General features: G+C 39.7%; 1 protein-coding gene across 4 annotated transcripts in view; it reads left to right on the top strand.

The window, feature by feature from the left end:
* Positions 1–24,463, top strand: part of Ankrd44 (ankyrin repeat domain 44) — a 300,455-nt gene that overhangs the window by 192,692 nt on the left and 83,300 nt on the right. For 2 of the 4 annotated variants that reach the window (XM_069995713.1, XM_069995715.1), the window contains exons 11-16: positions 8,934–9,016; positions 10,409–10,472; positions 12,417–12,485; positions 15,252–15,392; positions 17,827–17,907; positions 20,832–20,943. In XM_069995713.1, the coding sequence (XP_069851814.1) occupies positions 8,934–9,016; positions 10,409–10,472; positions 12,417–12,485; positions 15,252–15,392; positions 17,827–17,907; positions 20,832–20,943 (550 nt within the window). Of the gene's footprint in view, positions 1–8,933; positions 9,017–10,354; positions 10,473–12,416; positions 12,486–15,251; positions 15,393–17,826; positions 17,908–20,831; positions 20,944–24,463 lie in introns of all 4 variants that reach the window. The other 2 variants (XM_069995712.1, XM_069995714.1) reach the window with 1 other exon arrangement.

Genomic DNA, 24,463 nt, shown 5'->3' with positions numbered 1-24,463 from the left:
TATTAAAAAGATAATCCCTGTGAAAAGCTCTTTGAACAGTGCCTGGCACACAGTAAGTTTTCAATAAATGTTAAGTAGTAATTTATTACTTAAGAATATTTAGTGGAACCCAAATTAAAGAGAGCTTTAAATGACTGAGTGAAGTTCAATTTTGATCACAGAGACTGTAACCATAACTGAGTTTTTAGAAGGAAAATATGAGGGCAAGGTATATTAGGAATTCTGTTTATTTCTCAAATGTTATAAAACAGCATTTGAAAATCTTGCTTGAGAATAAATCAAGACTTAAATGGCCCGGGCAGCAATAGTAGGTTTGCATTTTAAATGAGAATCACGGAAGGGGCTGGTGTCCTGGTCTGAAGGCAATTATATGGAACAGTAGCAGCTTTGTGATAGTTTACCTAGCCCAACTTGAAGCTAAACTGGGTTCCAATCACCTCCTGGACTCCCCACCTAGAAATCAAGCAAGAGCAAATGATGGAAGTATTATCAGGTTTGTTACAGTGGGGCTTTAGAGCAGACTATGTGAACAGAATTGGGGAGACACTAATTCTCTGAATTCCCCAAAAGAGATGGCATTCCAGCAAAATGAAAGATATATGAGTTTATCTAGCAGGCAGAACTGTGAGGTTGAAAGAGTGAGGGAAGAACATAAGGTCCTTCTGTGAAGAAAGAACAACCTTTATAAAGACACAAATGCAAAAGTGTTGAAAGCAAATTTCTAAAGCTGGTGATCTGGTGTGTGTGAGGCGGGGAGAAATGAGGTGGAAAGACAGGAAGAATGCATCTCAAAGGACCTCAAATGCCCTGCCAAGGAATTCGAGTCCATTCTGAGGCATTCGGAAGCATAAAAGAATTATAAGTGGGTATAGGGTAAGTTGTGATTAAATCTCCCATTTGTGTGTAAGAGAAAAGGGCTCTGGTAGCCATCCCAAAATACTGGAGGCCATCCAGGCTGCACACAATTGGCAGTTAACCTGCAAATGTACCAAGAAGGAAAGATGAGATTTTGGGCTAAAGGCCCACAGAAGAGGGAAATGCTGATGAGGTGAGAAAGAAAGGAATCCACTGAGAGACAAGTCTTTTTGGGGAGGCAGGGGAAGGGGGGGTTAGGCTGTCAGGAATTAAAAGAGACAGCTCACTTTGTGATAAGAGTGCTCCATTTGGCCTCCCAGGTTCTGATATTCTCAGCCAGACTAGTGTTCATTAGAAGGAAAATATCTACAAACCAATTTCAATACTAAGTAGTATTGTTTAATACTATTTAGTCTAGTTTAATACTAAATAGTTTTGTTCTTTTGACTCTTGTTAATTGAGGAGTTTAAGAAAAACCATTACTTTCTAATATTCTTCCAGACTTGATTCCATTTTAGGTGTAAAATGAACTGGATGAAATACTTACCTAAATTTCCCTTAAAAGACACTTGATTCAATAAGTGCAGGTTTATTTATTTTAGGTATAGGTTTATTGATTTCTTTTAAGTCATGGGGCTTGAACTAAGGGCCCCTAGGAGCTGTCCCTGAGTTTTTGTTTTGTTTTGTTTTTGTTTTTTTGGGTCTGGTCATAGGGCCTGAACTCTGGGCCTGGGCACTGTCCCTCAGCTCTTCAGCTCAAGGTTAGCGCTCTACCACTTGAGCCACAGCGCCACTTGCGGCTTTTTTCTTTTTGCTTATGTGGTGCTGAGGAATCGAACCCAGGGCCTCAGGCAGGCAAGGCAAGGCAAGTGCTCTACCACTGAGCCACCTTCCCAGCCCTGGTTTTTGTTTTTTTTTTTTGTGGGTTGTGGGGCTTGAACTCTGGGCCTGGGCGCTGTCCCTCAGCTCTTCAGCTCAAGGCGAGTGCTCTACCACTTGGGCTACAGTGCCACTTCCGGTTTTCTGGTGGTTATTGGAGATAGGAGTCTCACAGTCTTTCCTGCCCGGGCTGGCTTTGAACTGTGATCCTCAGATCTCAGCCTCCTGAGTAGCTAGGATTATAGGCGAGAGCCACCAGCGCCCGGCTCCTGTTTTGTCTTTTACTCAAGGCTATCACTCTACCACTTTGAGCCACAGATCCACTTCTAATTTTTTTTTTTTTTTTGGCAGTCGTGGGGGCTGAACTTCTGGGCATGGGCGCTGTCCCTCAGCTCTTCAGCTCAAAGCTAGCACTCTACCACTGGAACCACAGTGGCACTTCTGGCTTTTTCTGCTTAGGTGGTGCTGAGGAATCGAACCCAGGGCCTCATGCATGCGAGGCAAATACTCTACCACTGAGCCAACTTCCCAGCCCATCCACTTCCAATTTTTAGGTGGCTAATTATAGATAAGAAAGAGTTTCACAGCCTTCCCTGCTTGGGCTAATTTGAAATTGTGATTCTTAGATCTCAGCCTCCTGAGTAGCTAGGATTATAGGTGTGAGCCACAGCACCTGGCAGGTTTATTTCTTTTTCTTTTCTTTCCTTTTTTTTTTTTTTTTTGTTGGTCATGGGGCTTGAACTCTGGGCTTCGGCGCTGTCCCTGCGCTCTTCAGCTCAAGGCGAGTGCTCTACTGATTGAGCCACAGCGCCACTTCCGGTTTTCTGGTGGTTTATTGGAGATAAGAGTCTCACGGTCTTTCCTGCCTGGGCTGGCTTTGAACTGTGGTCCTCAGATCTCAGCCTCCTGAGTAGCTAGGATGACAGATGAGAGCCACCGGCGCCCGGCAGGTTTATTTCTTTGTAGTTACTTTGCGTGCAGTTTCAGCCAGTGGCCATGTAGCAGAAGCACTTGGGCGTGACATGTTTTCAAGTAGCTATGCTTTCTCTTCAGGGAAAGAAGCATTGTCCCAGTCTTACAAAGCCATCTCTGCTTTCTTCTGTCATGTATCTGAAGAGCTTAGCAATGCTACTCGGCGACAGCGGTCCATGAAGGCAGTGCTTGTCAGTGCCTGTCTTCGAATCTGTATATATGGGCAAACAGAAAGCACCTTAGGGAAAAATATCCACATGAAGGCGAAAAGAATTAGAGAAGGTTAAATTTTCTGAATATCTCACAAAATCTCTGGGTTTCTTATAGGTTTATGTAGGACAACTTATTAAAGTGGAAAAACGGGTTCTTTCTTTTCCTAAACAAGGAAATGAATAGAATTTATGAAAATAGGGCTAGGGGTATGACTCCAAGGCTCCGAATTCAATTCTCAGTATAGCCAAGAAATTAGGAAAACAACTATTTTCAGCTGTTTGTACTGTGACAAATACATTTGTACAAACAGCTCTTTAGTTTGGAATATTTATTTGGCTCACAGATCTAGTGGTCACTTGACTGTTATGTGGGGTGTGTGGTATCATAATACAATATGGTGGGGATATGTAGTAAAGGGGACTGAGTATCTCATGGTGGCCCAGAAGCAGAGAGAGAGAGAGAGAGAGAGAGAGAGAGAGAGAGAGAGAGAGAGAGAGAGAGAGAGAGAGAGAGAGAGAGAGAGAGGAAGGAGGGGCTAGCGTCCCTCTAAGGGCATCCCCTCCATACTCTTAACTTCCTTCTAGTAGGTTCTACTTGCTAAAGGTTCCACTATCTCCCAAAAATGCCCACAGGCCCATGACCAAGCCTTTAACACACAGACATTTTGAGGACATTCATATCTAAATGATAGCAGAAACTCAATATGGCTGTTGAAAAGCTTTCTGTAAAGAAAGTGTTACCATTATTTTCTTATAAATTTATGTGAATATTATTTGTCAGCCCTTGGTTAAAATATTTCTTGTTATTCCCTTTGCTTCTCTAAACTGTAAGTCAGAGGCTTCCTTCACACGGTGTTCATGTGTCAGAGCCCTTGGGTTTTCTGTTTTTCAGGTTATGACCAGCATATGCAAAAGCCAGAAGGCAGGTCAGAGCTTGACTCTTGGGAAAAAAGGGAAGAAGTTCACTGAGGTTCTAGGATACCCATAGGCTGGGCCATGGCTGTGTCCAGAAGGGGCTTTTCTAGGCATGTTAGGGTTTGGATTTATTCAAAAGGAACCACTGAATACACCGGCAGGCTGTACTTAGCAAGAGCCAGGTCTGATGGCTGTCAGATAAACTCAAAGGCTTGTATCTGAAGGGTATGTAGAATGACAATGCAAAATTCATAACAAATATGATTTTTATTGTTGTTGAAAAGGTGATGTACAGAGGGGTTACAGTTACACAAGTCTGCTAAAGAATACATTTCTTTTTGAACAATGTCATCCGTTCCCTCACTCTCTCACAGATTTTCCTTCCCATCCCCACCCACAAGTTGTATAGTTCATTTTCAACAGTGAGTATCACTGCTACATTTGTTCACCCTTTGTTCTACCATTTCTGTGCCTTTCCCTTACTCTCCCCAAGACAGATAAATGAACAAATAAGACAAAAGGAAAAGAAAAAAATTTCTCTTGTTTCCATTTGTTGGGGTTCATTTTGATAAATATTATTTTATATGATCAGATGCACATAGCTATTGTGCCTATGTGACCTGCTCCTAATAATATTCTCCTTTGGTCTCTGTGTGAATGCCTGGAGACCTGTGTAATTTGTCCTCTTAGTGTATTTGTTATTTAACCATCCAGTGTGTTTACTTGTAGATTTATAGGCACATTCTACTTGCCAGAAATGAGGGAAAACATGCAACCTGTGTTTCTTTAAGTCTGAAATATATGATTTTTTAAAAAGTCTGGGCAGAGTTCAGGTAAGAATTGTAAAGCTATTCCACCCTAAATTTAGAAAATGTGCTGTCTTCTCTACTCTGTAGGAAAAAGAAAACAAGTCCTACTTCCTTAAGAGAATTGAAAACTAAGTATTGTAAAGGATTAGAAAGATGGAGAACGTTTAAGGCAGAAATGATAGCTGATCACAAGATCACAATTAATTTGCAGCTTTTAAGCAACCACACACCTAGTTGAATGGAAGCCAAATTTCACTATAGCTTCACAACTCAGACCACCAGTTAGCAAATAAGTTAATAACATCAGTGGTGGGGCTTATTATATGCTAGATGCTCTTTTAAAGCACTTTTTTATGCACTATCCCAAGTCTTTACTATCTCTCTGTAATACAGACACTCTAGTTACCTTTATTTTCCTGTTGAGTGAATCATTATGCATGTCCAAGGATCAAATAGTTAGCAAGCATAACAACTAGTATTGACCCTATTATCTTGGTCAATGTGTTCTTTAAAAGACCTCAGGCCTGAGGGGAATGTTCTAGAAAAGACAGGATGTAAAAAGGGGCAGCCATGTCCTATGATGCCAAGGGGAAAGCTGAAAAAGAGCCCATATTCTAATGATGCAAAAGCCCTTTCTTCACCTCTGGTAGCTCTCTACAAGGACAGTCTTGTAGACCTCATTTATTCTGAAATAGCTAGGTATATCATGCCAGCTCGCAACTAAATTAGAAAAAGCTAAATACAAATGGGTTCCATTAATTTTATGACTTGTCAAATAGGTGCAGCAATTTAACAGGAATTGGCCTCCCCTTTCCTGTAACTTATGCATTGTTAACTTTAGGCTTATTTCATGTCTTGATTCTTGATGTTCCTTGATATAACCTGATGAAGTCAGAGTGATGCTTCTTGCCTGGCAGTCCAGTTCTAATCCTAGGGTTTTCTAAGCCTTCTTTTATAAGCAATCTTATAACTACATGAGTAAATCCTTTTTGACATGATTCAGAGAGTCTGAATTCTGTACATCTTTTCTTTCCAATCTTATGTGCATCTTGACTGTTTAAACCATAGGATCCTAGTCAAATGTCAGTAGTACTGGAGTCTACATTAATACTTTTTCACAATCTTTATTAAGGTTGCAACTTTCTATTAAATATGCAAAAAATATGCATCAAGCAGATTTTTTTCTATGCATTGCAAATTAATTTTGTGTATCTTCTCTTTTATTAGTAGCAGTAAAAAATGAAACAATTAGTTAATGTAGAGTGTGATGAATTGCCTCAGGACAAGAGAGTTAAGTAGCAAGGTCAATTAGAAGTATTGGTAATGAAGTTTATGGAATGAATGTATTATTCATGTGAATGAATGTAATTCATTGTTATTCTATCATTTGTACTTTTTGTTTTACCAGTTGGTTTCTTCTAGGCTTTGATATTGTTTTCTCTATATTTGCTTATATTGCATTATATAAATATATTTCATATATCCTCATAAGATGTATTATTCATATGTATACACATATATGTATACGTTTACATATATATTTAAAGAATGAAGCAAGTTCAAAGAAATGTAGTTCCTGATTTCAGGTTTGTCCTTTCAGATACTTAAAACTATCCTAAGAAAATACTCTATCCATTTCTCTCTTGCCAAAAGAACAGAGGCCTATAATCATGAATGTTTGCTTTAACTCCCTCAAACAAACAAAATGACTAGGTAAAATCCCATTAGTTCAGTTAGTAAGGAGCTTTTTACCACATATTATACATTTAAAAAAATTAGTATGCTTCCATTATACTCAAGAGGGAACGAGACAAATAATAGCATAGAGAATCCTCACTCCCACCCCCCAATTCCCTCCTTTTTATGAACACTAAGGTCACCGTGATGCAATTTCTTTTCGTAATTTTTTTTGGTAAGTGATGAGAGAGGCAATTACAAGCAGTTCTCCTCCACATGACACTGCCTGGAAGACTGGTAAATTGCATCTCTTGATGGATGCCAGCTATTACATACCATGGGCAGGAGATCTCCATATAGGAAAAGCCAGACCTGCAGAGGGGAGATAGAACAAAAACACCAGCAAATAGAAAGATGTTAGCATGGAGAAAAAGAGTAGGGTTAATTACTGAGAGACTCAGATTGGACTAAACACCGAATCCCATGAGATATTTTACGAACATGAATATACCTTCACACATTCATACGAATAATAAATGATAACTTTTGAGATGGGAAATAAAACTCATGTAACTAAAGCTTAGCAAATACAAATGATTTGTGTTTCTTCATGAAGCATAAAATCTCTAAAAACAGGTCACTGCGTGTTAGAGAAGAAACTTTGGTAATTAATGCTGCAGGATGGAAATAGATGGAGTCCCTTACTTGCTTGTGTTATATAAGGAAGGTTGAAAATCTGAAGTGCATTATTTGATTAAAATGAGATCTTTTTGAGAAATGGTCCCAAACATAAATACCAGCGAAAACATAGGAACTACCTAATGATGATGTTTTTAGGAGCTAAAATTCTGCACATAGCTATGGGAGAGGAGGAGGATTGAATTAATATTAAAGGCAGGAAATGCCCTTGTGAGATGCTTGTCTCTCCCTGAAGCCTGTGTTAGAGCAGAGGTCAGTCTAACCAGTCCTTTCTTAAATTCCTCCTGTCATAAATTAAGGGAAAAGTTTATTTTGAATGATACAGTGTGGCATATAACAGGTCAGTAAGTATTTGTTCAAATCAAGGAATAAAATAGGCCGCTTTTCTAGAGAGTTGGTCATGCTCTGCTTTGTTATCTATGTCACGTAGCACACCATCTGATGTGGAAGTGTAGAACAGAAGAGTGAGTGAACAAATGAATGTCACATACAGTCACTAAGCTGAGAGAAATGAAGGAAATCAACTTTTTAAACCCATTGTATGAAATGCATTTTCTTTCTTTTTAAAAAATAAAGGTGATTAACAGAAGGGTTACAGTTACACAAGTAAGGCAATGAGTATGTTTCTTTTTAAATAATGCTTACCATTCCCCATGAAACATATTTTCTTAAAAATATACGTTCCTATTGGTATAAATCGAACCTTCCTTCCTTCCTTCCTTCCTTCCTTCCTTCCTTCCTTCCTTCCTTCTTCTACCTTCTGCCCTCTCTCCCTCCCTTCCTTTCCTCCTCCTCCTCCTCCTCCTTCTCCTCCTCCTCCTCCTCCTCCTCCTCCTCCTCCTCCTCCTCCTCCTCCTCCCCCCCCTTCTCCTTCTCCCTCCTCTTCTTTTGCTTGCCTTGAGGCTTGAACGATGGGGCCTCATATTCTCACTTAGCATTTTTACTCAAGATTGGCACTCTACCACTTGAGCCATAATTCTACTTCTAGCTTTCTGCTGGTTAATTGGACATAAAAGTCTCAGGGACTTTCCTAACTGGGATGGCTTCTAACTGTGAAACTCAGATCTCAGCCTCTTGGATAGCTAAGATTACAGGCATGAGTCATCAGTGCCTAGCTTTTGTGATGGTTTGATCCAGAATTTTAGATCCTATTTTCAGGTAGAAAGTAACTGCATATTGATTGCATATTTATTTATTTTCTCCAGTCCTGGGGCTTGAACTCAGGGCTAGAGTGTTGTCCTTGAGCTTTTGTGCACAAGGCTAGTATTCTTAGCACTTGAGCCACAGCTCCCCAACTTCTTGGTGATTAATTGGAGATAAGAGTCTCACAGAGTGGGGGGGTGGGTGGAAAGGGAAAGGGAGGGGAGGGGAAACAAAGGAGGAAGCAACAATGCTTGATAAGAAATGTACTCACTATCTTGCCGGTGTAATTGTAACCCCTCTGTATGGTATTTTCACAATAAAAAAAAAAAAAAAAAGAGTCTCACAGACTTTTCTACCCAGGCTCGCTTCCAACCCCAGTCCTCAGCTCTCAGCCTCTTAAATAGGGTAGGATTATAGGTGTGAGACACTGGTGCCTGGCACATAAATATTTATTGAATTGGAGATTTATAAAGCTATCTCTGCCATGTGTCCTGAGCACTGTCCTTGAGCCTCTCTGTGCTCAAGGCAAGCACTCTACCACTTGAGCCACAGCACCATTTCCAGCTTTGTCTGTGTATGTGGTACTGAGGAATCAAACCCAGGGCTTCATGCATTCTAGGCGAGCACTCTACTACTAAGCCATATTCCTAGCCCAGCCATGGATCCTTAATGAACATTTTCATCTGAGAACTTCTTGAAAGACAATTGTCCTTCTGCACATGTATCTTGGGATCTGTTGCTGTGAGCTGCTCTTTTTTTTTTTCCTCCTCAGGTGTGGAATCCATAGCATGTTCCCCTTACATTTAGCTGCCCTAAACGCTCACTCTGACTGCTGCAGAAAGTTGCTCTCATCAGGTAAGTACATCAATGCCCAGACTAGTCTTAGTGTGTGCTGTCCATGAGTCAGGTGTCTGGTCCCAGTGAGTGGCTGCCTGTGCTTCATTCATGTCATTACCTGCCTTGGTGAAGGGAAGTGTTTCCAAAGCTAAGTGCATGTGACAACTCCCTAGAATTGAAGCTGTTGGGATGTCAGTATTCCTGTCTGAAGTGAGAGTCCTGTCTGAATTTTTGTTAAATTTCAATGATAATCCAGGATAAAAGAGAAGCCTACATGGGCAGAGCAGATAGGAAGTTTACATTATTAAAAACAAAAAATATCTTTGAGCCAGGGCACTGGTAGCTCATGTCTATAATCCTAGCCACTCAAGAGGCTGAGATCTGAGGATTGAGGTTCAAGCTAGCCCAGGCAGGAAATCTGTTAGACCCTTATCTCCAATTAACCACCAGAAAACAGGAAATGTCTGTGGCTTAAAGTGGTAGAGCATTGGCTTTCAGCAAGATGAGCTCAGGGACAGTGCTCAGGCCCTGGGTTAAAGCCCCATGATTGGCAAAACAAACAAACAAACCTCTTTGATGTTCAAAATGATTCTTAACATTTTTTCAACAAGAGGCCAAATTGCCTACATTGTAGTGGTAGAAATTATTATGTTACCTTCCAAGTTCCTGGGCACTGAAAATTCACTCAGGCTGACTCTCCTCTAACTCAATTTTTATATTTGTAATGCGAAGCTATTTGGAACCAAGACATTATTTCTGACTTAGAGATTTGCTAATCTTTCTTATCACTACCTCTGCCAATCTTCATACTTTAAGGAGTTTCCTGGCTTCCGAAAGTGGTAGAGGTCTGCCAGGCAAAGATTGTTGATGAATTAATTCATCAGATAACCCAGAGGCACCTTTCCCCTTTTAAGTACTTTCCCTGTGGTTGATTCCACTGTCACTGCTTTTGGCATGTTTAAAAATAATCCCTGCATGAAAGCCTGTTTTCCCAAATCTGAAAGATTGGAATACATTAAAAAACAAAAAACAAAAACCTATTCCTGCTTGCTAGGATCAGTCCTTGGCCTTCTGTATTTTCTTCATGTGTTCTGTCTGCCTATCTATTGCCCTACTTATCTCATATTGGCTTCATAAATTTCTATCCTGGGATTGAAAAATGGGGCTATGGTTCACCCAGGGCTGAATGTGAAAATAAATCCTCTTGACTTCACGGTGCTTCCTAGAAAATCGCCAAGCTTGAGCAGTTACCATTCGTTTCCATGACAACCTCTTTCTGACTACAATTGCTTGCTTTCTGGTTTTCCTACTAACTGATTTTTTCTGTCTCTGCGATGTTTCTTGTGGTTTGACTAGGACAAAAGTATAGCATAGTATCCTTGTTTAGTAATGAGCACGTGCTGTCTGCAGGCTTTGAAATAGACACCCCAGATAAATTTGGAAGAACGTGCCTTCATGCTGCTGCTGCAGGAGGGTGAGTATTTAGCAATTTTAGTTATTTCATGGCTTAATTACTTAATACATCTTCATTGACTTAAGTTGTCTGTGAACCAAAGGCAATTTTCTTAGTAAATTGGGTAAAAATAATTTCTACCAAATATCAGTTATCACAAGTTGCATTTCCAGATGACTTGCATTTTGTTATACTAAATAGGAGTTATTAGCTCATTTCATATAGCAAACAAAGATTTTTTTATTGTTATTTTCTTCTTTCTTCCCTCCTCCTCCTGCTCCTGCACCTCCTCCTTCTCCTCTTTCTCCCCCCTCCTCCACCCCTGTGCTACTTTCTTCAGATTTCCAGACTGAAGGCTATATATCTGTTTGGTATCCCCTCTATCAAAAGAATTTTTTTTGAAATTTGTTTCTAAGTTTATCTCTTTTATGTGCTCATTTTGTCCTTATTTTGAAGCTGATTTTTAAATCCTTATAAGGATTAAATATGAACAAAGGTTAAAAGAAAGTAAAAAGGAGGGGGAAAGGCAAGAAGTGATTTCTTCACATTTATTTTGGTGTTATAAAAAGAATATTAGCTATTTTTCATATCAGTGGTTAATTAAACCTCTGATCAATATATTAATATATGACTGTACATTGACCAAACATGGCATCTTTTAGATGATCATATATTGCTAAGGTGCTGTTTTTTTCATTTGTTAGTCTGTATAGTAGTGTTTCTCCATCTGTCATCTCTATCTTATCAAACATATTAGCTATTTATCAGAGACAAGCTTCTGGGTCCTTATATACATTGAATTTAATTTAGTTTTATACCTAGTTTTAAGCTCATAATTGTATTTTATGGAAGGAAGAGGCCCTTCCTTCCATCTTAGCCCCTAAATGGAGTGAGTTATGAGCCACATACCTTGGTCCGCCTCTGCCTTTGATCCTTTGCCATCATTCAGGAAGAGCTGTATGGGCTGCATTAATTGGTATGCTATACCAACACACACTTCCTTTTAAAAGTTCTTATATTTTACAACTGAAGTAGCTGGTTTTCTGAGAAAGATGGCTGTAAAGGATAGATGTGGGTATGGAGAGCTCTGCTCAGGCTTATCATTGATGAGATCATTTTTCTTACTTAAATGATAATAAAACAATATATTCCAGGTCACTTCTTAACATCCCAAGTTTAGAAAACCATGAATGTAGCCATGGATGATTATCTCTTTTTATTCCTGTATTTTAAAAAATCAGAAATATCCAGAAAAGTGGCAACCCATTTTGGATTCCAATTGGAAATTCCTACTAGAATTAATATTTAGCAACAATGCACTTCAACAGGAAAATTCATTTCAATAGGACCTTTTTACTCTACTAAGTGTGATTTATAGCTCCTCTAAATGACAAAGGAGCTTTGGTAGATCACTGTACACCATTACATTATTTCCAGGGTTGCCACTGCTCATTTATTTGCCTTGATCACAAGGCAAGGGAAATGCAGATGTTTTATTTTCCATTAAGGAATATTTAGGCGAAAATGGTTATCATGGGAAATTTATTCTGCTGTGATAAAAGGCAGAGCTCATCCACTCTGGCGCATTGTTTAAAGGTGACATGACGTTATTATAGGTTGAAGTGGTTGTTTCATAAGCTCTTGATGGTGTTGAAAAGAATTTTAGGATACATGATGAGGCTATCACTGGAAGGTATTATCATGTAATGATCATTACATGATCATGGAATTGAAAAGGTTCCACAAAGCACTTTAACTTGTTGATTTATTAGCTTTGGAAATGGAACTTTAGATCCATACAAAATGGCATTACTGAGATTTGTTCATGTTACTTCTTGCTAGTAGAATTTTAAACCTGGGGCTACCCTTTCATCTTATTATAATCCCTGTGGAATACAGCTCTTTCTGAAGATAGAACAACGATTAAGTTTTAACATCTTAATGATATTTTCCCTGTCTTTCTAGTAATGTGGAATGTATAAAACTCTTGCAGAGCAGTGGAGCAGATTTCCGTAAAAAGGACAAATGCGGGAGGTAAGTAATCAGGGAACCTTGAGTGCACAAATGGAGGAGTGAGGAGTAGTCGATTGAGAAATTGTGCTTTTGAGATGGTCAGCAGGGGGATGGTGGAAGATTCCATCCTCCAGAGGAAATCTCTTCTTGGAAGAAATGCTGCCAGAGCCAACACATGCCAGAAGGGAAGCCCCTTTTCTCCCAGTGTCTGCTTGGAGAGGCTGATTGTCTCTCTCCTTTTTCATGAATATCATTTAGAAAATTATGTTTGTAGCAGATAGAACAATTGAGCCATCCAAACCCAGAATCTAGTCATAAAATCCAGAGATTTTGTTTTCTGTATTAGCCCTTTCATCTTGGGAAAAGACTTTAGACATATTGGAAATATTAAATGCAAAAAGACAAAGCACCAGAAACAAATACATCTGTGTATTGCTGAGCTGTGCCGTAATATGCTAGCCAGGTACATTATGTGTCTGTTTGTAATTTAAATATAATAACATATAACTATAATAATGTATTATATATTACATCATATAAAATATATATTATATATAATATAAATCTAGGTTTGTGTTTGCACAAGGAAGAAATCATCTCTTTCTTAGAAAACAAGTTAGTCAATAAGCAGCACATATGAATATATTATATATGTTTTCCTTCTCCTCCTGTAGCATCTCTCTATACCTCCTGTCCACTGGAACCCTAGCTCTGCTCTTTGGAGTTGCCTCAGATCTCTTCTCTTGCCAATCTACCTAAGACAGATCCTCCTATCCTTCCAGATCATGTCACATGACACCTTCGTACATTCTTGCCATTCTGATGGGAGTACCCCGTCTGCTTCCCTAGCACCAGCTCATGTCACTATGTCTTTGTGGACTCTGTTTTCTTGTCTTTCTCTTCACCTAGCTGTGAGTACCCTGAGCATTTCCTTCCTCCTCTCCTCTCTTCTCCTCTTCTCTCCTCTCCATACCTTCCCTTCCCCTTTTGCCTTACTAGGAATAGAACCCAGGACCTTGCCCATGCTAGACAAGCATTCTATAAGATGTTTATGTTCACTGGATATTATTTCCTAGTTTTCTCATAGTAACTCTAGGAGATATACAAAACTGCCTATTATCTGATCTTTTTTGTTTGTTTGTTTTTGTTTTTTTGAGCCTATCCTGGGGGTTGAGCTCAGCTTCAGTACTCCTGTTGAGATTTTGTGCTTTACTTCTGGTTTTTTAAAGTAGTTAAATGGAGATTAAGAATCTCACAGACTTTCCTGCCCAGTCTGGTTTCAAACTGCTATCCTCAGATCTCAGCTTCCTGAGTAGCTTGGATTACAGGTGTGAGCTACCAGCACTGAGCCTATTATCTGTTTCAATAGATAAGAAATCTGAGCCCAGAAGAACTAAATCACTTAGGAAGTGATTTAGAATTTCAGACCTTCAGGTTTCTGTTAAAATAAGAATGAGGAAGCCAAGGCCAGATAGAGGACACAGTTTGGTCTACTTTGCAAACTAGAACCTGATTCTATGAATAGTTCTTCCCATGAACCTACACCCCTGCCCACGAGGAGCTTCTAGTTCTGTGGAGAATGTGCTGAGAGCTAAAATTGAGGCAATATGTAATGAAAGTACAAGGGAAGCTCAGTAGCTAAGCATTCCTAAAATGACAGCTATCTTCTGGGACATGAATGATGAACGGAGTTGTTATGGGACAAGCAAAGATGGATGGAAGTAGGAACATGAACTCTTATGTTATTCCATGTGGATACACTAGTTGGCACATAATGTACACAGGGGAGAGAGACACTCTATAAACAAAATGAAGGGAAGGTTTTCAATTCCAGGCTAAGACAGCAAGCCTTTGTCAGTGGAGAAGACTCAAGGCTTTAAAACAAGACTGTCCTATGTGGAAATTGTACTTTAGAAAATTCAGTTCTTGGGCTGGGAAGTGGCTCAGTGGTAGAGCACTTGCCTTGCATGCCTGAGGCCCTGGGTTCGATTCCTCAGCACCACATAAGCAAAAAGAAAAAAAGCCGCAAGTGGCGCTGTGGCTTAAGTGGTAGAGCGCTAGCCTTGAGCTGAAGAGCTGAGGGACAGCGCCCAGGCCCAGAGTTCAGGCCTCACGACCAGACCCCCCTGACCCAAAAAAAAAAAAGAAAATTCAGTTCTTCATTCATACCAACTAGAAATTAAATAGAAGCTTCACTCTAGCCTAGGAAAAATTTGTTGCTTTTTAAAAAACATTTTTATTAGTGAATAATAATTACACAGAATGGTGGGTTTCATTGTAACATTTCATCCATGTAGGCATAGTCTCCCCTAATCCCCACTCTTTTTCTCCTCTTGACTCCCTTCCTCTATCCTAACAGCCCCTAGATGTAGGCTTAATGGGTATGGGGTGTGTGTGTGTGTGTGTGTTGTGTGTGTTCATGTTCCTATGACTTGAGCTCAGGACTTTGTACTTCTAGACAGGTATTCTACCATTTGGGTCATACCCTCAGCGCATGGGGCTTGTCTTGATGGTTCTTAAATAGGGGTGATCTTAATATGGTATCAAAAAACAATAATATAGACACTGAACTTGAATAAGCACTTAGGATAGAAAGGCTAGATCCACCCTGGCTGGCTTTGTCTGAAGCCACCATTTTGACTTTCTGTAGTCAAGAGAAGGTGGTTCCTTGGCTTCACACCGCCAAAACCAAAGAGCTTTCCACAGCCCCAGGCATCTCACCGCCAGGGTTTGGGTTGATGATGGTATTTTCCAGACGGAAGTAATAAATGGCTGCTTGTTTTTCAGGACCCCTTTGCATTATGCAGCTGCGAATTGTCATTTCCACTGTATTGAGACATTAGTGACCACAGGAGCCAACGTTAATGAAACAGATGACTGGGGGCGGACAGCACTACACTATGCTGCTGCATCAGACATAGACAGAAGGTAACATCCACCTTGCTCATGCTTGTTTGGGTTAGGACTGGGAACAGAGAGGGTCTGCTGTGTCTCATTCTGCCTCCTGGAAACTGACAATGAAGAATCTGTTTCATTCAGATGCAGAGGACTTAGATTTGTTTTGTCTTTAACTTTGTGTTTTCCCATTCTGCTCTTTTTCCTCTCCTGCCCACCCCCCAACTCTGCTCTTAATGTTTGATTATTACATGTCACTGCACAATTCCTTCTCTTCTTTGCTCTTTGGGTTGAATGCCAAGTGGAGCTGTCAAGCCTGGGTTTTTTCAGGACATTTAAAATCTGATGTAATTTATTTGACATATACCATAGTTTTCGTCAGCAGCACCTAAGTGCTCCATTGTCTAGAAGGCTTATACTGGTTTATTTTATGCATCAAAATCATCCACTGAGCATGACCCCAGCAACCTGCAGTGCAGACTCAGGATGATAGAAATCTGGGTATAAATGCTCTTTGGGCAGCAGGAGGAGAGGATATTGGTTACTTAGACATATTTGAATTCTAGATGGGTAGGAATGGAAAGCAGAAATTAGTAGACCAGTTCAAGAAGAAAAGGGGGGCAGGGAGGATCCACTCCATGATTTGTGTAAGTTTTTTCAAAGACTAAAGGCAGATGCTCCTCATAGGATTCCTTTTTGATGATCCTATTTGAAGAATTGAATTATTTGCTGTCCTATGCTTTTCAATTGATTCTAGGTCAATGCTAATGGGTTCTTTTATAGAGCAATGGTTAGCATACATTTTATTTTATTTACAAATATAATTAAGCCAAGCATGGGCTATACCACTGAGCTATACCCCCAGTTCCTTCAACCATTTTTTTATTGTGAAAATACCGTAGAGAGGGGTTACAATTATATGAGCAAGGTAATGAGTACATTTCTTTGTTTTGTTTTGTTTTTGCGTCCAGTCATGGGGCCTGAACTCTGGGCCTGGGTGCTGTCCCTCAGCTCTTCAGCTCAAGGCTAGTGCTCTATCACTTGAGCCACAGCGCCACTTCTTGCTTTTTTCTCTTTGCTTATGTGGTGCTGAGGAATCAAACCCGGGCCTCATGCATGCAAGGCAAGCGCTCTACCTCTGAGCCACCTTCCCAGCCCATGAGTACATTTCTTATCAAGCATTGTTGCCTCTTCCTTTGTTTCCCCTTCCCATCCCTTCCCAGCTTCCCCCCCAACTCCCCACTCCCCCTACCCCCCCTCCCTGCACCAAAGTTGTAAAGTTCGTTTTTCAACATAACGTCTTGTACATCTCATTGTTGCAATGGGTCCACCTGTGTCCTTATTTAAACAATTTGTTTTTTCCCTTCCCCTCCCCAAATTATACCAACATCAAATACAGTGAAAACAAGAGTTATACCATGAGGGAGGGACATACAGAGCAATAAAGAAATCATCTTATAAATATGTTAGAAACAATAGCAAGAAAGAAAAACCATTTGAGTCCTTATCTTTGGGGTTCATTTCACCTAACATCAACTTATCTGACCTCTTTCAAACATTTAAATGCTGATCCACAGCAAGTGAATCTTATATCCACAGTAGAAACACAGCTTACATCCTGACTCAGTGCACACATTCACACTTCTATGTATGTAAGGCAGAAATAAAAGATTCAAAAAACATATTTGCATTTATTGTATGTGATGAATCCGATCTTTTCTATTTCAGTTGACTTCAAAATCAGCTGGCTGCACCCTAGGAAACTTTCATAATACAGTAATGGGTTATGGTCCATAGTTTGGAAAACATATGAGTATAAAAATGTCCTTCATCTTTGTATTTTGATATAAATGTTATATTTACTGTATAGTAATAAGAAATCCAGGCACTCAGATTCCTATCCATATGCAGGTTATTAATTCAGCCAATATTTATTGGGCACCTGCTGTATACCAGATGCTATGCTACTCACTTGGAGGAGAGTTAGAGTTGCTGGCGAGGAGATGAAAAAGAAGTATACTTCATCTGTTAAGAGCTATAATCCTACAAGACAGTTTGTTCTGTCTGATGAGAGGAGATCAGGATCCTGCTCTTCCTGTATAAATGAAATGCTGAACTGGCAAGAAGACAGCAAAGAATTTGGTAGGAGTTAGAAACATTTGAGATACATGCCTCCTGTTTATCGGTAGAGTTGTAGGCTGTTTATGGAAGGTAGGTCACTCAATGGTTGTCTTCATCACTGACACCTAGGCAGAAGTTTTAGGAAAGTCATGTTCTCAGTTGGATCCTTTAGGAGAAATTAGATTTTCTGGAGAGAATCCAATCTAACCTCACTTGAAATCAGTGGTGCTTATTCCTTTGAGATTGGGGTCAAAAACCGCCGATATACAATTGTATGAAAACTATTAACAACTGTGCCATTTTAAAAGCTAATTGTGATTTTCTTTCTATCTTTTATGCCGAGAAGTAAGACTATCTTAGGAAATGGCCATGACAATTCTGAAGAACTTGAAAGAGCCAGGGAGATGAAGGAAAAGGAAGCCGCTTTGTAAGTTTCTGAGCTTAAAAAAAAACAAAAAACAAAACAAGGTGCTATTTCTGATACTGTGTCTGTCTCTGGGTTGCCAGGCCTGTCTATTTTGGGGCTTCATTTGGGATCTTGAAGGAGTGTTATGGGCTTGCCTTTAATGGAGAAGAAACTGTTCTTTTAGTATACCCTTCAGCTATGCTGCTTTTACAAAGGGTGTTTTTTCTAAACTAAGCTTGTTTTGACTATTGCTGTGACTGGTCAGCAGTTTCAGGTCTTAAATATCATTTCTCACTCTGCTATGCATAATAGGCCTCTGGGGACATATTGAGTCTCCTCTCAGGCCTTACTTAGGCTTTGTGACCGGAGGACAACTATTTACAGAGGCTATAAATGAAAGTCTTGAGGTTGTGGTGCCAGTGTCATCTTTTCCCAGTTGTAACTTGTCCTATAATCTCCCTCTCCAGCACCATCAACTTACAAACAGCCCCCTGTACACATCTGCCCTGACCACTTCATCCCACACCATTGCTGTGGTGGGAGCTGCATGCCAACTGTCACCCGAGGGCTTGGACACACATGAGCTTTAGGGCTTCCTTCACTGACAGTTCAGTCATAGTTTTGGTGCAGTGACTGGCGTGGAGCCAGTCTGCAGTAACTGTTGACTAAACGAACAATCAAATGAACTGGTGCTCTCACTTTGTGTTGTACCCCTTGGGACTCAAGGGATATCTAATCCTGTACAAGTTTTCAGGATCATGTGCTCTAATTTGTTTATTTTCTTCTCTGGATGCCAGAGGAGCTATTGTCTGTGACCTGAATGCTGGTGTCTTCTGTGGGGTCTTCTCAACACCCCCACTGGATATGCTTGCTCACCCCATTGTGTCCAGGGAATTAGAGAATGTGTCCTGGTACAGGTTACAGAGCATAACCATTTGGTGAGCAGAGGCAGGAGACACCAGCTGTGAATTCGGCAGAATAACCGTAGTGTTACCCTCATGCTCCCAATTTAAAAATAATAAAAATCATAGAATTTCACTCCACCACAGAAAGTACCCATTTGTCCTTAAGTGCATGGATCGCATGCTTGTCCTGGGCCAGCCCCGCCCTCATTTACAGTGATGGAGTAGATGGGGCAGGGAGGGAAGAGAAGGGCTGGGAACCAGCAGCCTAAGGGCTCCTCCATATGAAGGCAGGCCAAGGCCACTTCCATCCCATCCAAATACATCCTGACCTAATATGCTTCTGTTGATTTTGCATTTTAGGTGCCAAAATTGCTAGTAGGGGCCCTGGGAGGAGAAAAGATAAGGAGCATTTCCAATTAAAACATGGAATTCATATTTTCTTTAGAAAAACCATGTGGAGACTATCCAAATTATTGTTTATATAATTGAGTTAATAATCTAGGTTAAATAAATTTTTAGAAGCAATTCCAAATGTTCCCCAAATTACAATTTCAGTGTATCAACTGATTCTTAGACTACAATCCATTCAAAAGCTGAGGCTTATGTGGGCACTAAAATGCTGTTTCTATTGAATGACTTTATTTAAAGAGCAATTTGGTTTACAATGAGTCATACCTTGGATCCTGTCCATGGACTTTTAATTACCAGAATGACAGAGTACTTCCTTTTAAGGTTCAAATAACCAAAAATAGCATGGTAGCAAGACTCTAATAAAAATTTGATTTATTATGGAGCATTTTATGAATAAATAAGACATGTAGGTACTGGTTTAATTTTTTTGGTCTTTTTATAAATCAGTTTTCTAGAAATTAAAGTATGTGTGGTTTATTTGCCTTATGCCAAAAGGAGGGCAAAGGTCATGTAGAAGTTTCTGAGTGACCTTTGAAAGTTTCCATTGGAAGGACTTAATGTATTTTAAATCTCTAAATACTGACTTATATTTAAAATCTTGAAGTATTGATTTGAGAGTGAAATTGAATCTATGGCCTTGTAAAGGGCATGTGTGTTCCTCTGTCACAGAAATAATACTACTAAACTATGGAATGTTGCCCCTTTTGAGTTGTTCCTGCCTCTCCCAGCATGGTTGGACCTTTTGCAATAGGCCTTGCATCCCTGGGGACCTGTGTCCGGAAGTTTGGGGCCCTAGACCTACGACTCCTCAGCAAAGTGGAGCTAGGCTCCTTCTAGTCTATGTCAGTGAAAACTATTCAAATTATTTTGTTCTAGTGTGTATTCATCATGATAAGCTTCTTTCTTCATATGTAGTTACTGAATTACTTCTTTATATATTTTTTAATTTAATTTTATTGTCAAGGTGATATACAGAGGGGTTAGTTACATATGTAAGGTAGTGAGTACATTTCTTGTTGAACTTGTTGCCCCCTCATTTTTCTCCCATTTCCCTCCCCCCAACCCCCTTCTTTATATTTTATAGTGTTCACTTATTCCTTTAATCTTTTTTATTATTCAGACTATTATCAGGTTCTTTCATTCTTATTCTATTTGAAGATTTTATTTAACCCCAATAAAAATTTCAAAAATAATCCCTATTCTTCTCGGTGTGCTAAGTTTCAATGCCTGACCACTTCATAACATTTCAGATTTCGTCTATTGAACTAGGAGATCAAAATCTAATTATTCAGTAATCTTGATGATAGATACATTCTGTATTTGGGGAAGAAAAGCAATAACTACTCAATTACCCCCTTGCTCTTAAAGCATTTCCTTAATACTAGGATAACTACAGAAACGGAGTATGTGTGTTTGTGTGGGTGTGCATGTGTGCATATGTGTGTACATATATGTACATACATGCATATAAATATCTTCCAGTACATAAAGCTTCATTGCACTAGACTAAAGAAACACTTAAAATTACAACTGGCTGTGTAAAATTTTCATGATAGGGAGATTTATACTAATTAGCTCTTTGGGTCCAGAGATGCTTTCTAAAACAACACACCATCTTTATGCTTACAGATGTTTAGAGTTCCTGCTTCAGAATGATGCCAATCCATCGATCCAGGACAAAGAAGGCTACAATAGTATCCACTATGCTGCTGCCTACGGCCACAGGCAATGTCTGGAACTGGTGAGTTGGTTTGTCTTGTTTTGGTTTTCTAACACAGTGCTAGTCTTAAATATGCCCTCACCGCCTAATTTGGTCATCCATTGAATTCTTGGTATCACATACCAGGGTATTTATATTTTATAAGATATCACTTTTTCATTCATGTCTCACACCTGACTGACAATGGAGACTCTTTTCCACATTCACCGGGGCAGGAATATCAGATCTGTATAGAGACATAGTTTGTATTTTAAAGATAATTGGAATGTAGCAACTAAGTTCACTGTGTATTTGAAAACTTACTATTCTAATATTCAATTATAGCATTGTAAAATAACATATAAATACTAGGCAGATGAATTTGTCATGGTTAGTCCTATATGATAGAGGAGAAAAAAAACTGACCAGAATACAACAGCAGAATTTACTGGAATTTCCAAACCACCAAAAATTCCTGTAATGGGGTTTGGAATCTGAAGTTCTTCTGTTGGTGTCAGTGATGAGACCAAGTTGTGGTTACCTCCAGGGACCTGCAATGTGAAGTTAAGGATGAAGTTAGTTAAGATATAAAGCATTAGGGAGAGATGGAGACTGGCAAATAGAAAGGGAGACACAGCTAGGTGACCCTATGACTGAAGACCAGTTGGGATTGCATGCCCAGGCTTACTGGACCTCTACAGTGTCAGGAGAAGCCATTTGACTGGATATGAGTGATGTTCTGTTTTGGAAACATTAGGGCAGCTGGGGGAAGAATACCAGTTTATGGGTACATGCTGCCTGCAAGCCTCCATTTGCTGACTCCTAAGCACCACCCTTTGGGTGTCCCTGCCTACTGTGTGTGGTTCAGTGACAGGTGCCACCTCTCCTGGTCACCTTCCGTGTGTTCCCTTTCTCCTTTCAAAGAAGTCTGACTTTTCCATGTTATTCAGAGCTGTACTGGGGGCATGGCTAGTACTGTATCAACTGCCCAGTGTGTTGAGAAAGGATGAGTTAGAAAGAAAGTGAAGTGCTGGTGTTCGTACCTCAGTAGAAACACTCTGACCTTGCGCTTCACCTGATTTCTGCTGCTGGCTTAGTTGGCTCTGCTTACTATGTCCTTTTAACTACACATGTGAGAAAATCTTCATAACATGTGTTCCCAGTTTGGAAATAAAAAGATAATTATTCTAGTAGGTTTTGATTTGTTGGTGAATTGTACCTGTTTCATCTTTCTTGAAGAGTTCTAAGTCTTTCTTTCCTGGAGTTCTTGCGAATGGTAAAGATTTCCTTCTTTGAAATGGGAACTGTGTATAATACTTTGTGGATTGTTCTTTTCCTTTGCTTTTCTTTGCTTTCCTTCCCTCCCTTTCTTTTCCTCTCTCCTATGTAATTTACAGAGACACATAATCATGGAAATTAGAAAATATTCAAATGTAGGTGAGAGAAGTATTAAATGGTCTTTACTTGTACTCTCAGCTGAAGAGACCAGATTATTCATATAAAATATAGAATGCCCCTTATTTGCTTTTAGGAAAGAACTTCCATGAGCCATTTATAACCCAGATGGGATAACAATCCTTCTCTCATTTTCCTGAATGATTGTAGTTAGATGAAAAAGTCTATGTATTCCTATTTTGGAATTCCTTGTGGGTTCGGTTTGCAAAAGCAGGCTGTAAACGTCCTTATACTCACATCCTTCCAATAAAACAAAACAGTGTGGAAAATCATCTTGAGCTCTCCCTCTCCCAGGTCTGGAGCCACAGAGTCAGATGCTTGTGGGTATCTCATCCCCACTGCTGGCTCACCCAATTCCAAATGGTTTTTGGGGAGATATGGACAAGTGGAGATTTTAGAAGGAGGAGAGAGAGGATAAGACCTGTCAGTGAAACAAATATTAAATGAAGGTGTGAGGTTTGGGAGACTGAGGGGCATTTTTCTAATTCATATTCCATTCTTCTATAGGAAGCCAATGCTTTCATAATCCTTAAAATTCCCAAGTCTTTGGGCATTAGGTGTTACGGAAACAACCCAATGGACTACTAAGCACCAGTGGTAGGTTTCTCAGATTCTTTCACACTGCCTTAGCCCGTTGGCTGTCTTGGTAGCTCTGGTCATCCTGCTTGAGCTTCTGAGAATGTGTTGTGCAGTGAGACCTTTTTTTTTTTTTTTTTTTGGTCATGGGAATGAAGTTTGGGCCTAGTTACCATCCCTCAGCTCTTCAGCTCAAGGCTAGCGCCCTACCACTTGAGCCACAGAGCAACTTCTGGCTTTTTTCTGCTTATATGGTACTGAGGAATCGAGCCCAGGGCCTCATGCATGCGAGGCAAGCACTCTACCACTGAGCCACCTTCCCAGCCCCATTGAGACCTTCTTCAGTGTACATTCCCAGCCTATGCTTCTAGCTTTAGAAGAAATAGAATAACAATTAGTAGGCAGGGCTTTGTCTTTAGGGAGCTGCTGTAAGATTGAAGAGGATTCCCTGGTTCTTAGAGCCAGTCGACTTGTGAAGCTGATAAAATTTGTTTTTATTATTTTTTTCCCATGTAGTTGAGCCATTATTGTGATTATGCATATCATTAAATACGTATCATTAAATTTGATGTAAATTTGACTGTGACATTTAACTTAGTCTGTATTTGCTTGGAATTCATGCTTTGTGGCTTCTGATTGTGATCATAAGCTTAGAATTTATAAACCATACTCTATTATGTTCAGTCTATTTTGTGGTAATCAAAAAAAAAAACAAACAAACAGAAATTGTTTCAGTTAACTCGCCTTATTCAGGCTTACATTGAATTAGCTCCATGGCCAAAAAAAAAAAAAAACAAAAAACTCAAAAACTCCTAGAAAGTGGTATGAACCCTTTAGCCTTGATAGATTAAGAAAGGCTGAGAATGCTTCCAAGCAGACCGGTGTTCTCAGCTGCTTTTGATCAGAGTGAGTCCTGTGTACACTCCAGAAATCTGCCTAGCAATATGTGCAGAGAGCTATGATCAGTCATATTCAATTGAGCTCAATATATTAAAGCACAGCAGAAAGAGTCTTGGCTAATAAAGTACCCTGTGTCTGAATAAAATGTATGGTTGAGTGGAGGAAGGGGATTGGCACAGGAGAGCTCCAAGCCTGTATCTGGAATTCATTCAAACTGACTCCAAAGAGAAAAATCAGGGACTCATGCCCCTATTTGGAATTTTTGCATGGTGATCAGCGTACTATTTTCCTTTGACAGTATTAAATATTTGTCTGTGGCTTTGTTGTTTTTGAAGTGGAAAAATGTGTGTGCCAATACAATTACATGAATTGCCGACAGAAATGTAGAGAGGTTGTTTGAAAATTGGAGGCATCAGATTAAATTCAGTCCAAGATTTTGCCAGGCTAACTCCCTTGGAATCTGGACCTTCTCCTGTGAACTTGAACTTCAACTGTGGAAGTAAGCGGGAGTGACAAATATCTCTGCTTAGTTGTTCTAGGAGTTTCTGGGATTCTCTCTCTGGAAGCAACTATACTTGTAAAACTACTCAAATTAGGCTGCTTTCAAACAAACTGCTCTGTGTTTTGAGTT

Source organism: Dipodomys merriami, unplaced genomic scaffold (genome assembly GCF_024711535.1).
Source record: "Dipodomys merriami isolate MVZ:Mamm:240054 unplaced genomic scaffold, mDipMer1.0.p SCAF_49, whole genome shotgun sequence".
Lineage (NCBI taxonomy): Eukaryota > Metazoa > Chordata > Mammalia > Rodentia > Heteromyidae > Dipodomys > Dipodomys merriami.
This window is presented reverse-complemented; position numbering and strand designations above follow the sequence as displayed.